The sequence below is a fragment of the Ursus maritimus genome, unplaced genomic scaffold (assembly GCF_017311325.1).
Source record: "Ursus maritimus isolate PB19 unplaced genomic scaffold, ASM1731132v1 scaffold_5, whole genome shotgun sequence".
Lineage (NCBI taxonomy): Eukaryota > Metazoa > Chordata > Mammalia > Carnivora > Ursidae > Ursus > Ursus maritimus.
In genome coordinates this window covers 15,762,169-15,779,636 of record NW_024426663.1, presented here as the reverse complement: position 1 = coordinate 15,779,636, position 17,468 = coordinate 15,762,169, and the positions used below count along the sequence as shown (strand labels likewise).

At 39.5% G+C, this 17,468-nt stretch overlaps 1 protein-coding gene across 1 annotated transcript in view; it reads right to left on the bottom strand.

Annotated features, from left to right (window-relative positions):
• Positions 1-17,468, bottom strand: part of KIAA0825 (KIAA0825 ortholog) — a 365,682-nt gene that overhangs the window by 185,221 nt on the left and 162,993 nt on the right. The window contains exons 17-20 of the mRNA XM_040622093.1: positions 14,732-15,140; positions 10,574-10,733; positions 6,351-6,509; positions 4,387-4,481 (exon numbers count right to left, since the gene is read on the bottom strand). Coding sequence (XP_040478027.1) covers positions 4,387-4,481; positions 6,351-6,509; positions 10,574-10,733; positions 14,732-15,140 — 823 coding nt within the window. The remainder of the gene's footprint in view (positions 1-4,386; positions 4,482-6,350; positions 6,510-10,573; positions 10,734-14,731; positions 15,141-17,468) is intronic.

Here is a 17,468-nt window from a genome sequence, read left to right as displayed (position 1 = left end):
GTCAAAAGATTTCTGAATCATGAAGAACAGACTTTGTTGCTAAACAGGTTATGACTTGAACTGCATCAATTAATTAAAAATAAAGACCAGTGTTCCATGCTTTTAATCCGAGCCAAACTGCAAATGATAATAAAAACAAGAATTTTAAACATACAGAGTTTAACTAGGTTTTCGTTTAAATTTAGAAAATGAAGAGAATGAACATTCACATAATTTTCTTGCTTGAGATTTTCCACAGTATACTTTTCCTATCTACATGACTATTGATCCAGCTTCACATTTAGGGAATGCCAACTTTGCACTCCTCTGTCAGGGGCTGACTTTTTCCTGTATACTCTTATTCCTCATTTGTCTGTTAATTAATTCAACAAATACTACTCAAAACCTATTGTGCATCCAGTGGCTGTTCTAGGTACTGAAGACACGGTTTGAGTAAGACAGGTAAAGTACTATTCTCATGGAGTATATACTCTACCCTGGGAGGGATTAGGATTAGGAGACAACAACCGAACAGATCTCAGATGGTAATAACTCAATTAAGAAAAAACAGTAGAGGAGAATGCTAGGGTGACCTGGAGGGTAAATTTAGATGGGGGATTAGGGAAGGCTTCTCTGAGGAGGTAACATGTACTCTAGATGGACAAGATGGCAGCACCCATGTGAAGAGCAGAGGGAACTGCAAGTACAAAGACCCTAAAATGAAAAAGAGCTCGGAGAATCCAAAGAACAGGAAGACGACAATGAACTCAGGACACCATGGATTGGAAAGAGGTGTTTGGAAAGGAGACATGACCGTGAGCAGAGGGCACATCCCTGCCAACTACTCAGGTCGTCACTTTAAGGTGTGTCCTGGGGGCACCTGGGTGGCACAGCCAGTTAAACATCAGATTCTTGGTTTCAGCTCAGGTGGAGAGCTCAGGGTTGTAGAATCCAGCCCTGCAATGGGCTCCATGCTTGGCATGGAGTCCTCTTGGTATTCTCTCTCCCTCTCTCTCTCTGCCCCTCTCACTCGTGCTCTCATGCCTGCTTTCTCACTCTCTCTCAAATAAATCCAAAAAAAAAAAAAAAAAAGATTTGTTCTGCCTTTGGAGTCAGCACAGAACCAGCCTATAGAACAAAGAGCAGTATTATCTCAGATATAGATACTGTTGGTACCACCACATGTCTCCTTTGTCATGAGTCTGCACTCTCCCTCACACGGTCATCTCTTGAGTATCTCCCGAGTGGCTCACATGACTATTAGATGCCCCCTCCCCTTCCTGCCCATTTTCTCACCGTTTGTCTTCCAGAGTCATGCGTCTGCTGCCTGGTCTCTGACCTGACTCTTGCTCTGAGGCTCACTGCTGGTTTAAGCCTAGAGGCTGCCTAAACTCAGCGTCTGTAACATCAGGTATAATCTGACTGCTCCACCTACCACCTCTAGCTCTCTTACAATCCTTAATGACCTTTTTTGTCTCCTTACTGGAGCAGACAAGGACACCACAGCTATGTGCTATGGGCATACTTTTTAAGTTATGTGTTATATTTTCAACTTTCAAAAACACTGCCATATCCTTTAACATTCTTGATTATGTCAACAGTCTCCATAAAGTAGATACATAATTATCATTACTTCATCTTAAGATTTTATTTGAGAGAGAGAGAGAGAGAGAAAGCTCGAGCAGGGAAGGGGGGAGGGAGTGGCAGGCAGAGGGAGAAGCAGATCCCCCACTGAGCAAGGAGCCCCATAAGGAGTTCAATCCCAAGACCCTGGGATCATGACCCGAGCTGAAGGCAGACGCCCAACCAACTGAGCCACCCAGGCATCCTAAGTTCATTTTAAAGATGAAGAAATCCAAACTCAAATAGTTTGGGTAACTTTCCTAAGGTAAGCATACAATAGGGACTGAGAACTCAGGAACCCTGCTTTCCCATCTCCATCCTGTTCTGGGGGTGAGAGAGGTCTGGCTCACTTTAGGCTTGGGGTCTTTAGAGAGTTAAGTCCACAGATGGTCTGCTCATGATATGAAATTTGAAGACAGGCACAAAAGCATTTAGAAGGTGAATAGAAAGGATTCCCTTCTCCTCAACTTTTTTCATATATATGTATTTGAGTTCAGTATTGTCTGTAACATTATGTCCTCAGACAACACCTGCAGCCCCATATATATGCTTGACCACAGTGCAGGGATAGATTAGTATAAACATACTGCCAATTAAAGAAAGAAAAAGAGAACAAATTTGTCGGGTTTGAGAAAAAGAACTGAGCATATTCAGCTAAACTGCTCTAGGTTTTCTTCTTTGGCTCTGCCCACCTGCCGAAATCACAACAGTACATAAGAAATACCACTTTGTGGATGTAGTTTAACATTCATAACTCTCATTCTAAAGCTCAATGTTTTGTGGTCTCACTGTCAAATGTATATTTTTAAATAGCCATGCTGTCAAAACCTCGGCGCACTACTTAAGAAAAAAAAAAAAAATCAACATTTTCAAGTTCAAACAAAAAAAGTCTCTTAGAAAAAAAATAACAGAAATGCTTTCCTTACCTGTTCAATTAATCAAGTCACATAAATTACATTCTTAAAATAAATGGGAAAGTACTAAAAAATAATTAAAACTCATCCTTCTAAGGTAGGTCAGTTCTGTTCCTTGCAGCCTGTAGTATATAGTGGTTTGGAGTAGAATGCTTTTCATACCGTTCTTTAAAGTTCCAGGGTTCTTATTAAGGTGATAGTCTAGCTGTTTCTATTAAATATTCATGACCCTTTTCCAAGAGAACCGTTTTGAACTGTTACTTCTGGCTGAATTTGGGGGAGTTCATTTCTCCCACTCACTCTTGCACATGCTCTCTCAGGGAAAGAGAATTCGATAGGTATTGTCCTAACTGAAGTATATCTAACGTTTTCACACAAAAATAACATTTAACAATTTTGTTAAAAACACAAATTCACCTCGAAGTGAATATTATACATAGCAAATGCAGAAAGGTTTGAAGGATGTGTTGCCCCCAGAGTACCCCTTTAGTGGCTTAGAAGCAGCAATGTACAGCTGAAAAAACTTAGTAAAATAGAGTACAGTTAATCGGCATCAACTCAAAATTTTACAAATAGCAGGAAAAAACTGATTCATCACTTCTACTTTGTTTCCAGATAGACATGAAACATTGTGTAAACATCATGTAACCACAGATTCAACAGAAGACCTGGTCTCTCCTCCACCACCACCCACCTCCCATCTCCCAGGCAACTTTGGGAGAGGATAGGAGCAGCTCTGGGGGACTTGTGGACCCTTCTCAACTACTGCCTGCCAGGTGGTAAGCTTGCTGGGAGAAGGCCACCGCTGATGGGAAAGCTACATTGTTCAGCTTTGTCCATGATGAGTAGGAGAGCTTCATTCAGGGGTGAGATATTAGGAATACCACTGTGACCACACATTTCAACTACAGGCTTTACTGACAATAAAGCTGTTTTTAAACCTCCATTTGGGAAATTACGGGAAATACTGGATATCTCCCCCTCTTGATATTTTCTCATATGCACCCAGATTGGTCAAGGATGATGTGATAATTCTATTATGTCACAGTCATTGCTGTCTTTCGGGAAAAGATGGTATTTAATATTTGTATCGAAAAGGTATGGAAATACATTCCACATCATAAAGATTATATAGAAAATAATTCTCATACTGAACTATAAGCAAACAAATGATACCTGAATTAAAAACTTGCACACAAACTTATCTTCGATGAAAATGTCATACTAGATAGAGAAATCCAATTTTTAAAGATTACACCTTATGGTTTTCAGTCAAGACTTTAAAGTTTTTTAAAAATCCATGTTAATTGATCCAAAATATAAAGGAAATATTTATACTTTTGTGCAAAATAAATTACATGTTTAGGTTCCCAGCCTAAAATCACATCACCATTTTCTTAGATTGTCCGAGGCTGCATACGTGTGTAAAATAAGACGTAACTGAAGCTATAGCAACAAAGTGACAGAACAACTGGCTTCAAAGCAAAAATTCAATGATGACAGTTTTACTTATATGTTTCCCTGATTAGGCTGGTTGATTTGGCTTGGCATTTTATAGACATTCATTAAGTTATTACAAACACATGCAAAGTATTATAATGACATTCAAGCTGATAACTTTTGGTGTGTACAGTGCAAAACTATTACACACAAAGTCAAACATACTTAAAATTCAGACTAAACCCAACTAATTTCATCTCAGAAAAAAATTGTTACCGCCTTTTGTAAATAACTATGGAAAAAGAGCATTTAGAAAGTATACTTGGCATATTTCATATATGTCTCTCTCTATATCTAATATGTAAAGGATATATATATATTCCTACCCTTTTCCCCCCAACCAAATCCCCCAAATCACAAGTCTCATTACCTGTTTTTCAGCAGTACACTGAAGGTCATCTTATCCAGTCCCAGATAATTTGGCAGCAAGTTTGACCAATTCCAGTCCCATTTTGTGATGGCTGACTGTTGATAAATGAGAACACGCTATTGTTAGTTATTAATCAGAGTTAATATGATCAGTAAATTAAAGCTCCAGCTGTGATAGACTAACTAAGAAGGAGGGGGGTCCAGAACAAGGACTTAGACAGATAACATCAATCATGTCCACAGAAGAAGGTTTTATTCCAATAAGACAGCAATTAATTTATAAATCCATTTGGGGATGTAGTCATTATTTATAAAAATATAAATCAATTTCTTGAGTCGTTATTCTTCCCAAGTGCTAATGGCATTTGCCCAACAAGTCTCCCTGAGAGGGTGACTCTTTGAAAAGAAAAGTGAAATAACTGGCAACTTTTTCATCTATCAATTGAGAGTTTTTATTTTTTAGCACCCAGAAATTTGACAAAAAACAAAACAAAACAAAAAAAACCCCAAAAACAAAACAAAAAAAACACCAGACTTAGAAGGGCTATGACTCAAATTACAAGACACAGCTTAATTAGACTGTGAAAATAATGCTATTTTTGGTTAAGAAATGGTTTAAAGGGAAAATCAGAACAACCTGAAAATGTAAACAACATTCTTTTTTCTCATTTAATAGGTAGTTTCACAAGAGTAAGGAGAAAAATTGTTCTGAAAGATAATCTCATAATTCAGAATGGAATAAAACATGCCATTTATTTAAACGAAGTGAGAATAATTTAACAGCTACAATGATTATTTATGGTTTGGAGCAGTCTAACGTACAACATAGAAAAACAGCCAATACACTCAAACTTACACAATATATCTGGTTTTCAAGTATTATAGATGCTCGCATTCCTTGAAACTAAACAGTTTTGATACTAAGAGTCCAGGCCAATGTTTAAAATCCTCTAAGAACTATGCCCTGTCACCTGCTGATTAATGGAGCAGCACAATCCTGTCATAGAGCAGGAGAATTCTGCCCCAGGTTGTCAGCATTTGAAGGTCTTATTCTACTACGGTATTGATGAATGCAGACTAGGGTTGTAACAGGCATGGCAAAAATATTATCTGCATCCCGAATTAGGCCATTGTTTTAATTCTTATTTTCCTCAGAGCTCTAGGTCAAGCAATCCTTCTCTGCTACCCAGTTAGTTCAAAGAGTCTGTCAGGAGCCTTTTCCCTTTTTTATTCACCAAAAGAATAAACAAAGCAAAAGCAACTTTAGATTTCAAATAGTTTGGCTTAAATAGGACCTTTTTAATGTAACAACTGAAGCGGGGAGCTTAAACAATGGCATCATCTGACATTAAAAACGTGTGGCATTTATTACATTCCCTTTATTCCAAATATCCAGACTTTAAGACCATTTGCGAATTCATTTGAAATGCAGGGATATGTTTAGGGTTATAAAAAGGGAAATTTACCTCATGCCACTTAAAATAGGAGCTCAAGGCTTTATTTGTAATTAGTTGTAAGCTTTTTTATTATTTCCCTGATAAATTAGATAAATTCATAAAAATTGCAAGGCATTCTTTGAGTGGGTGGATTGGGGATGGGGGTGGGCAGCAAGGGAGAAGACCATGACGAAATGCCTGGTTTTTCAGGCCTTCTGGAGACACAGCCGAACAGATGTTCCCTCTGCCCATGGCGAACTGACCTGGTCAAAAGTTGAATTATACAGACCAAACATATGAATCAGTTTGACAAATAGAAGGTAAAATAACTTTTCCAAAGTCAATTCACGCAGACCACATAAATAAGAACAAGGCCTTCTGCTTCCAGCCAAAGGAAAAAAAAAAAAAAAGCAAAACTTATAAGTATTTAAACATGAAGCACCTTTTCCCCTTTATGTGAAAAAAACAAACAAAACAAAACAAAAAAAAACCCCACACGTTTAAGTTAACTTTACTATTATCCACATACCTGATCTAGCATGTTTTCACTAAATGCCTTGTACACCTGGAAAGGGTTAAAGGCAGAAGGCTGATCTTCCACACTCCTCAAGGTCGTCTTTAAAGGTCTGATGGGTAACGGCTTTTCCTCTGAACCATTCATAGAAAACAGCTGTTCTTTTAAATATTCCTTCAAGGGGAAAAAAAATTACAAGTCGTGATGGTGGGAAGCATATATTCTCTTTAAAAATACACTGATCAATATCCAAAGCTACCCTTTCAGCACATTTGCTAGATTACAGTGTATTACTTGCCTCAGGACAGAATACATTTTCAGAAGAAACATAGCAGAATACCAATCAGCATTGCAATAAACCCATCAAAAACAGGTTCACCTAATATATAGGACAGATTAGAAAACCATTTAACAAATTCTCACGTAATGAATGTATGCTCGATATATCAGAATCTTTTAAATAGGCATTGTCTTGTCATTGGTTCATGTGTTAACATGTCTGGTTACCAAAACTTAACTCAGGTGCAGGATTCCTCACAGTACAAGATTGCTCATTCATTCACTAAGTGCAGTTGTTATCTACTCTACGCTCAGCAGAGTGCTAAGTACTCTGATATTTCACCGCAAGCCATCTTCTTTTGTGTGGAATTAATTACAATTCAAACTCCTAAACTCTATTTCCATGCTGTGGACTGAAAAATATCAAGGTTCAAATGAAGCTCAACATACACAATTCTAATCCCCCAACTGCCAGTGGCAGCCTGGGCAAAAAAGTCAATTTACCGCTTTATATTTCATTTTCCATTCATAAATAAGGTGAAGGATCCTAATCTATCTTATTGGACTCTCTCTGGAAGACAACAATTAAAATGACGTCAAGTTTCCCATGTAAACCATCATATACTTACTATTAATAAGTCATTTAAGAAATAAAATATAAAAGTTCTCCTGGTTTTCAGTATGTCAAAATATAATTTTTTTCTTCAAGAGTAGGACTAGGGTGAGAACATTAGAGCTGAAAAGGACTTCAGAGGTCACCTGGAAAACCCTTGCTACTCGAAGTCTGGCGCCCAGACAAGCCCAGTCAGCCGGGAACAGGTTAGAAAAACAATCTTGGGCGCCACCCCAAAGAGAATCTAAGTACTAACATGATTTCCCAGGAGATTGGCAGGCACTCGAAAGTTTGAAGAACTCTAGCCCCTACCACATTCAGCGGTTGGCTCTGAAAGGTCACGGATGAGCTGAGGTTACACAGGGGTGAGTGGCAGAGTCCCTGTGAGAAGCCACGCCTTTGGTCTCGGGTCACTGTGCTTTTCCGGTGCCTCGATAGTGTAACTTCCTCGATAGAGAACGCCCACTGTACTCATCCAGGAAGGTAAACGTTAGATCCTAAAACCCGAAACATCAAAAGCAACCACTACTCAACTATGGTAATCATTTCTTAAATTTGCTCATTGTGGACCCCATCTCCTTAGATGAATTCTGTAGAACATTCACACACAGAGACTCCTAAGTATCATTAGATACTAAAACCACCAGAAAAGAACGTTATGCCTAGCTTTAGATCTTTATACAGAAATAAAATTTCTCTCCATTTCTGAATGTAAAATTTTAAAAAGGAATAAAGATACTAACAAGAACAACTGCTCTCTTGGCTAATAACCATCTGTTTCAACTGGTTTCCCCTTACATTGCTACATTTGGCTTTTTTGTTGTCCTTGTTCCACAACTCAAAAAAGATCAAGTGCTGTGTTGCAAGTTGGGAACACAATGGCGTTCTCTCCCTTGTTAATTTCTCTGACCTCTCTCCTGTCTGGTCACTCTTGTCACTCGACACTCCCCCTTCTCAAAAATCTGATTTTTTTTTTTGTGGTGTCGCTTTAACCAGACTTGCTGCTAATGTGATATATTTCTTTAGAAAAGATACATTCTTCTTTGAACATCCTCTGTTGAACACCCCCCTGTGCAGTTACACTGCAGCTAATTTCTCTACCCACCGCTCCTGCGTTTTTCTCGGCCGCCGAAGAGCTCCGCCAGCGCCATCACCTCAACTACCGCCGTCAGCGAGGCCGCCAACATTTCTAGCCACGGCCTCCCGCATCTTTGCTCGTGGCCAGGTTCTTCAACTACCCACTGGCCTTTCGTGCTCCGACATCCTCCCTTTACCTCAAAGACGAACACTCTTCAACTCGTTCCCTCTCATGACTTTGCTGTTACTCGACGGCCCACTCACTCTCCCCCTGGCCCGGGCCCGTACCTGTAAATGCCGCGGTGTTTACGCTGCCTTTCTGAAGCACATGCAGCAAGAACACCTGAAAATGCTCAAGACTCCTCGTGCTACTTGGCAGGTGAAGGAGCTTCACGGGGTGATTACACCTACAGCACAACGAGGCCTCAGTGTAGAAGCTGCCGGAAATCCTACGCTAGGCACCTAGTCAGCCGGGTGCTGTGACTGAGTTTGTCGCGGGTCTGAATGTTTTAGTAGTCACAGGGCAAAGGGCTCACTACTTTCTGAGGTCTAGTCTCACCTCCCCGGTAGGCCACCTCCTAGCTTGCCCCGAGGCTTCTCACTCAGCACAGTCAATCAGCAAGTACTTAGCCTGACATCCCATGTGATAAACATTTCCCTGACAATAAGTGTATTCAGCTGTAAGGAAAGACAAATCCTAACTTGGAACTTCATCAAAATGTGGCAGTGCCCCAGTGAAGAGTCTTACACACATCAGGTCTCACAACAGAGCTGCTCAGAGCCACGGCCTCAGAGGTCCACAAATTCCACGAGGGGAGAACAGCCTTTTGATTTCCTGAATAGAACAGGTGGCTGACAGCCGGTAAATACGCAACTTAATTTTGCTTATTGGTGATTACCGATCTTTTTCATGTTAAGGGCTTTTAAAAAGTGGACTGGTCTATCAGTTTGGCAATCTCTACCCGCCATGACTGTTCTCAGAACTCTTGTAACGCTGCTTTCCTAAAAATCTGAGGGTAAGGCTCCTGCAACATCTGTTCCTCAGTAATCACCATGGTTACTTAGGCCCATCTGGGTGGCCACGTGGCCATGCCAGCGAAGACCTGACTTCACAATGGTGGTCTTTCAGTTAGCCAACTCCAGGAGCTCCTGAGTTCCCCACATAGAAACCCTAAACAAATTGAGAGGGCTCATTAGCAAATGGGAATAAGTTGTGTTACTTGCTAACAATTATATACTGAGCTCAAGTGCCTCAGGGACTGGACCATTTCTCATAGCAACAAATCTCTCACATCCTTCTCAGGCGATCACTGAATGCACTATTATATCACCTGTTTATTGACTGGTTGATTAGCTCTAGGAAAGCCAGGAAACAAAATTTACTTGAAGTTTTAGGTAGATGGTAGCGGAAAGAACATTTATGTAACTGAGTTGTAAAATGCTGTGGTAGAATTTAATTCACTCCCCGGAAATATATCGTTTTTAAGGCCTACTTCAGCTTCCCATTATTCACATTATAGAATTTTTAGTATTCTGAAAAATACATTCATGCATTTGCAAATAAAAACGATTCTAATTCACATTAGAGGTCACATTCTAATTCAGGTACAAATGCTCAAATTAAAAACCTGATGAGATTAGCACACTTGTATTGTTTCAAGGCCATAGCTGAGATACCTGCTCTTTACGTTTTTGCTCAAACAGCCAGAAACATGCGAGGTCAGAGGCTTAACCCAGCAGACACATAGACAAGCATGACATCGGCTCTAACCAGTGTCCATGCATTAATGCATTTTCTTGGGTTAATCTAGTTGCTCCCTAATATGGTTCGATATTCTTCTCAAGTTTTCTCATTATGTAAGAACTCTCCCACTTCACCAGACAAGTATGACGTCTACAGGAGAAGAAGTACACCTCTCTCCGGAAAATTCATCATTTCACAAACAGCAGATTTTAACATCAGCTTCACAGTCACAAACACACAATTCCCCACCTACACGTCTAGTCTATACAATTCAGAACTGAACTGAGTTTATGAGCCGTGTTATTGTTTAAACCATATAAATAAAACCTACATTGTTTCGGTGAAGCTTCCACTGTACAACTGCAGAACAGCCGGGGCTGAATAGATTCTATTAATAATGCAATATTGAGTTTGGTATTGACTTTAAGAAGTATTATCACCTCCTTGACTAACCCTTAGCTGCCAGCAGACGCTGCCTCAGGCCAGTACACACCTAATTGCTCGGTAAAAAGGCCGTTTCCCTACCTCATTGAGCCGCATGATGTGATAAATTTGCCGCAGGTACTCGCTGCCACCTGGTTTGTGGCAGATCTCCAGGACCATCATGTTTATTTTCTGCTCAGTCAGTTCAAGAGCACTCTCTCCTTCTTCTAAGGCTGCGCTTTTCTCTATTGTCATAAATGCGCTAAGTACAAAGAAAGCATATAAGTATCAGTGGTGAAGAATTGTAAAGATGGAAAATAATCAAAGAGATTGAGTGTGGAGAGTCGATGTAAATCTCATATTCAAAGCACCATGAAGACTGCTCACATAGGTAAGCTTTCCCAAACCGCCCCTGCGCGTAGAAACAGCGCCTCAGAGCTAAGCACCTGAAAGCATTTAAAAAAATTGAATCGTTTCTTTAAAACAGTTCTTTATTGCATTTGTACTCCTATCTATAAAACATTTTCCCATTACTGCAATTGTTGAAATTGCTATAATCATGGGATGAAAACAAAACATTTCTTTTTAAGAACATGTAAGAAATAATTTGTATTTTCTCCTTGAGGATAAAAAGTATCTTTGATGCCAGAAATAGCTTTGGTATTCTGTCTTTTGTAGATTCCTCTTTACACCTGTCTTCGAACACATTAAAGACTAATTAAAGTGTCAAAAGGGGGAGCCTATTATGCTAAATATAGGCTGGGCGCTTCCTGGCAGCGTGCTTACCACTGGGTATTTTACATTGGCCTTTTGACACTTGTTGCCTTTTAAAACTATATGGCCCCTCTCCTGTTTCTTCTTGGTGAGGATACCTAGCAAAAGTCACTCCCCTGATGGTTCTTCAAGGAAAAGGGTCTATTATCACCACACCAGGAATATGCAACTTTTATTTGTGAAACATTTCTAACAACACATTCGCTTGTTATTGATTTTAAACATTATTCACACAGTAACGATGAATGACATAAATTAAAAAAAAAATTCTCCAACTATATCAGAGCAAAAGAAATCATGATATTCAACGTATATCATCTACATCCCACACTACTTTTCTTATTACAGTTGCTATTGGGATCATGTTAGGCTTTGCAATCTAAGTATTCTTAAGAAAACGCACGGTTTTCCACTGTTCCTCAGACTAAATGAAATTTACTGTGGTGTAATCAGCTATATACTGCAGTTCATTATGGAGATTTTGCCATGATTATAAAATTAGTTCTGCTAAGAGTCAGCGCCGCTGACCTGAAGACTGAACCAAATGATACCCATGTGCTGGACATTAACTTTTATATTGCTTCCACATGTAGCTTCAAAACATCTTTCTTTAAAAAAAAAGAACTTTACCATTGTATAAAGCTTGCTAAAAATAAAGTGCATACTACTCTTAGACATATTCATTAGCTAGAGTAAATCTTTAAACAAACAGAAAAGGCCTTGTTGCAAGAAAAGAAGTTTGTACGTATCTCTTTGAAGCTCCATACAGGTTGCAGGCAAAATTTGTCAGGTTTTGTAGAGGCTGACATTGAAAAAGTTGAGGCCCTCTGACAAAAGAGCGTCTCAGTGTCAGCCCCTGAATTGTATCCTTTCCTGTCCATCACTGTGCAGGTGAAGCAAATGATTGGATTCAGTCAATGCCATGATTAATGAGTTCCTCTCTGGATTTGGGACTGCCTATCAATCATGTCATTAGGGAGAATGTGCCCTGAAAGAGGCAGACCTTAGCCAAGGAATAACTGCATTAATCTTAATCTGTATATGCACCCAGCCCGCCAAGTCAGGGTCACCATGATGAAAAACAATAATCTTCAACTCGACAAATTACTTTGCAAAGACAGACATTTCTTTACTTTTGGGGCTGTGTGTTCTCCAGAATCTAAGTTGACTGTTTACAGCTTGAGTGTTACTACAAAGTGAAGGTTATTTTAATGAATAGTAATGCTCTCAGGCAGTGCGCGAGACGAGCAATGCTTTCAGCTGCCTGCCACCTTCCACGGCAAGTCTGCTCACAATTTCCATAAAATCAAAGTTAAATCTGAATGCGAGTGCAAGAAATCTACCTAAATGATATTGTGTAGTTCCAAGATAATCGTCATGGGGAATTAAAATTTCGATTATCTTAACAGAAGACTTATTTCAGTTTCATGGTTACAGTCCCAAACTTAAAACAATTACGGCAAAGCCAGGGCAGCCCTTCACCTATATACAGACATCAGGGTTTAAAATGCATTTTCCTTTATGCTGTAGATCTAGAAACTAAATGATCATCGATTTGTGAGAAATACGTAGAGTAGAAGTTCACTTGTACAACAGATAATCGACCTGAAATCAGAGTCAAGAAATGCATTCCTATGGCACCCATCAAATCCAGTAAGAGATGACCTAGCGTGAGTTAATAAGTCAAATTTACCCATTTCAAATAAATATAAGAAATAACTTTAAATCACAACACTTACATATTGATATTCGAGAAACTGAGAAAGACATAGCATTGTGCTAATTACATACTTACTAATACGCATTCAGGAACTTTGAGGACTCTAAGATATTTTTAAAAATCAGCAATTCTTCATTTGGGATGCATGTTGCAACAGATAGTTAATCAGCCAAACATTAGCTCGACAACTCCCTGTACTGGAGGTATCACATGTGTTGGTGCTGTTTATAAAGAACTTAAACCAACTTTTAAGGGAAAAATATTTATTAACGGATTCCTGTAGATGGCCCCAGGAATAAAACATTACACTGATCTTATTGAGAGAGGGACCCCTAAATCAGAAATATCATAAATTTATGATCCACTATGTTTATTCTTATTTTTCTCTTTATAACCACTGCCAGGGATATGACATCTGGCCTTATCTTTCAGTCATTGGATTCAATACCTGTAAATTGGTATTGAATATAAATGTAAAGATTAAGAAGGCTGCTTTTACAGTTACTAAGCATTTGCCTGACTGCTGCTGTTATTCCTACCCACAGGACAGCCTAGAAGTAAATTTCTAGAAGTCAGTATGACAAGACCAGGAAAATCACGATTACCTCTATTTATCCATGTGGAGTAATATGAAGTCTTACAGATTAATACAAACCAGTAAAGAGTATTCATTATCATAATACCAGTGAGTGCAATGTATTTTAATAGAGTTTATAAATAATAAATGCTTACTAGTCCTAAGCTTGATGCTAAAAACTTTATGAATAGTATCTAATTTTTCAAAACCACTCCCAGCAGCTTGGTATCACCACTGAATACAAGGCCTTGAGAGATTCCATAATTTGCCCAAGATGGCCCACTTACAAGGGATTTGTATTTGTCCATCTGATTCCAAAGCCTGAGCTCTTTGTCACTACCACGTACTAAGGAAAGTAACAACTTTTAGTCGTTTCTCGAAGAGAGTTAAAAGAGTATCTGCTAGCAACATGAATAGATTTTAAAAGAATGGGGGACAGTGTGTGTGAGTGGTCTAAGAAAGTGCTGGCTTAGTGATCTGTAGACCATATGAATTGTAATTCCTTTATCAATATCATGCAGTTCTACACTGAAGACTAATTTTAAGACAGGAGTACTCTATATACATATTTAAATTCATCAGGGACCCTTAAAAATCTTAGCAATCCCACAAATCACTTAGCTCTTGGTGACAAACCTATGAGAAGGCTGACATTTTCATACAGAAACAGCTGGGTGTGTTTATAGCTCGAGTGTGATATGCCCCAGTTGCCCTCTGGGATTCTTACATTACCAGATGAAAAATGTGTACCTTTTTGACAATCAGGTACACAGAAAGCAATAAAAAGCCTTTTATATCCATTAATTCCTTCTTAATTTAATCTCCATGCCCAATCCATTTACAAAATGCTCCAGGCTATCCACAAGATACCTGTTTGTGCACTGAAAAGGAATGAAACCAAATTCTCTCGGGTTTAACTACCACCCTTTTTATCAGAAACCTTAGGATGTGACTAAACAGGTATAATGTTCCAGCATGTCAATGGGGTTCAAATTTTAATAAAACAAGGAACGTCTGATAGTCTCGTTTTTAATGGAATATTTATCATTTCTGTTGTCACCAAAGTTCCCATAAAGTTAACAAAATAACCACTGTTGCCTATCTCACAGTCTTTTGTTGTTGTTTATTGGTGATTTTGTTATTGTGAACGTATTTGATGAAATTCAGTGAAAGAAAAACATCGCTTTACCATTTGGTGCTCAATTTCCTTGCTTTCAACAATTGGCTCTCAATCCAGTTGGGTTTTTCCTGCTCAATGCTCCGTATGACCTTCTGGGTCATTTGATTAGGGCCACTTGTCTGCTTTCCCATGATGCCTTCCAAACACACACAGATTACACCAAGTTTCTCTTTGCTCCATCTGTCAAGGGAGGCACCTGTTACAAGTTCCACAGTGTTTCCATCCTCAAATATCCGACATATAATTACAATCAAGTTCCAGACAAGGAGGCTAGCTTTCTTCAATTCAACAAAGTTTTTTGACATTTTTCTCTCAGACAGAAAAAAGAAGTATTTAATTGGGGGAGGCAAACATGCAATCACCGTAGGTAACTTGCTGATTACAATAGATACTGCCTGAGCGGCAAGCCTTGTGAAGCCTGGGGAAGAAAGGAGAGAAAAGGTATGATTAATATCAGCATTTGCATTCCGTCACTGTGTTGTTTTGAGTGTTGCGTGGGGATGTCTAATTTTTGTGGAGAAAATTGTTGAGAAGAGCAAGTGCTTGACATATTCCGACAGAACTCCACTGGGGTCCCCTCCAGTGCTGCCTGAAATTCCTCAAATCTCATTTTCTTTTTCCTTTCTCACAAATGAAGTTTAGAACATTTTTATCTATTAAGACTGCAGGTTTAAAGGGGTCAGATGGCCTCTTAATTAACAAATGTAAAGGCACCTTCTGTAGGACCTCTTTGTGGCTTTTGGTATTTTCTTAAACCTCCTTCTCCCTCGGAATCCATAACCGAACCATTCCAGATCTTGCTGGGACTGGCTCCCCTTCTTCTACTCCTTAGCCCAAATGTCAGCTCCTCAGATAGCCTTCACTCACCACGCCATCCGAAGCGTCCCTTCAGGCTCTTTCCATCCCAGCTCCCACCTCCTCCCTATCATTAGAGGCTATTTTGTCACCTAATAGTCAACTTCTTAATTGTTAATTATCTGTCACCCTCCACTAGATCATAAGCTCCATGAAGACACTACTGTCTCCCCAATACTTAGTACCTCATATATCAGCTGTTCAACAAAGAGTTGGTGAATGAATGAGCCAACAAACTGGTGCATGATTACCTTATTACTCTTCTTTGTTTCTTTGTGTCCATGCTAGTTCTAGTTTATACTAACACCTCTTAAATGTAAGTATTGGTAAGAAGTCCCTGCCTATTGACTGATGATTCCACACACCCTCCCTTGCTTGGTGTCACTTCTCTTAAGAGTGTACTGACCTTCCCTCTCTAGATCAGGGGGTCTCAACTTTGGCCCTAAAGACACTTGGGCTGGATAAATCTTTGTTGTGAGGAGCTGTCCTATGCACTACAAGATGTTTATTTTATTTTATTATTATTATTTTTAAAGATTTTATTTATTTGACAGAGAGAGACAGCCAGGGAGAGAGGGAACACAAGCAGGGGGAGTGGGAGAGGAAGAAGCAGGCTCATAGCGGAGGAGCCTGATGTGGGGCTCGATCCCAGAACGTCGGGATCACGCCCTGAGCAGAAGGCAGACGCTCAACCACTGAGCCACTCAGGCGCCCCTACAAGATGTTTTAGCGGCATCTCTGGCCTACGCCCACTAGATGCCAAGTAACATTCTCCTCAGTGTGACAACCAAGAATGTCTCCAAGCATTGCCAAACGTCCCCTGGGGGCAAAATCTTTCCTAGTGGAGAACCACTCTTCCAGATGATTCTTAGAATCTTCAGTCTTGGCCTTTCTCCAGGGTAGCAATCCTACAACTACAGCTCCCTGTTGGACATTTCACTTCTCTGTTCCAGTAATCATTACAATTAAATTCATTATAATTGAAACCAAATTAGTTGTTTTCCTCCCAAACTAGCTTGCCCTTGCTGACTCTCCCGCCCCTCCTCCTTCCGTCCCTCTGTCTCTTCCATTCTTTCTTCTTTTAAAATCTTTTAAGTAGTCCTGTTGATTTTTCATTCCAGAAACCACATTGATAAATCCTCCTACTCCCTCATCTCTGACACCCAGTTTCACCTCACTGTGAAACATGGCTACCGACCTATTAAAGCTCCTCCTTACAAATGGCACCTGGACTGCTGCCGTTCTCTCCTAACTCATCTCCCTGCTCCGGACTATGCCTAGCCTCTCTCCTGTGTTGTGAAGCCAGATGCACATACTATAAAATTTATTCCCTAATTTCTCTGCCACAGTTGTTTTAGCTGTTTCCCGCTGTTACAAGATCAGTCCCTGGAGTGTTGCTGTCACAAGACTCCACAGTCCAACCTCAGCCAGTTTCTGTAAGCCTTATCTTTATTTTATCCTCATTGCTTTGAGGCTTCTGAATATCTCATTACTCTCATTTGGAATGCCCTCTCTCGCCAGGAGCCACCCATCTTTTTCAACTCTTGGTTCAAAGTCCTCTCCTCCTGCGAATTAGGTCTGTAATGTGCCATGCTGTCATCTTTTGTATTATCATCTATTATTGTTTATCTTATTTCTGTCTTCATGAGTTGTCTTTACAACTAGACGAAAAGCTCAAGAGCATGGAAAAAACCTCCTCGGTCTTTGACTATCCCACAAAGCCAGGCACAGTGTTTTAATCCACTACATACAAAATAGAATTTGAAAACTGAAACTGAGTGACAAGCCAAGAGAAGGTACCTTTGAGTTCTCTGGTAAAACATTCTTTACTGCTTTTGCTAAACAAAAATAATAAAACAATGTGAAAGATTTTTCATGATATTTGTGACAT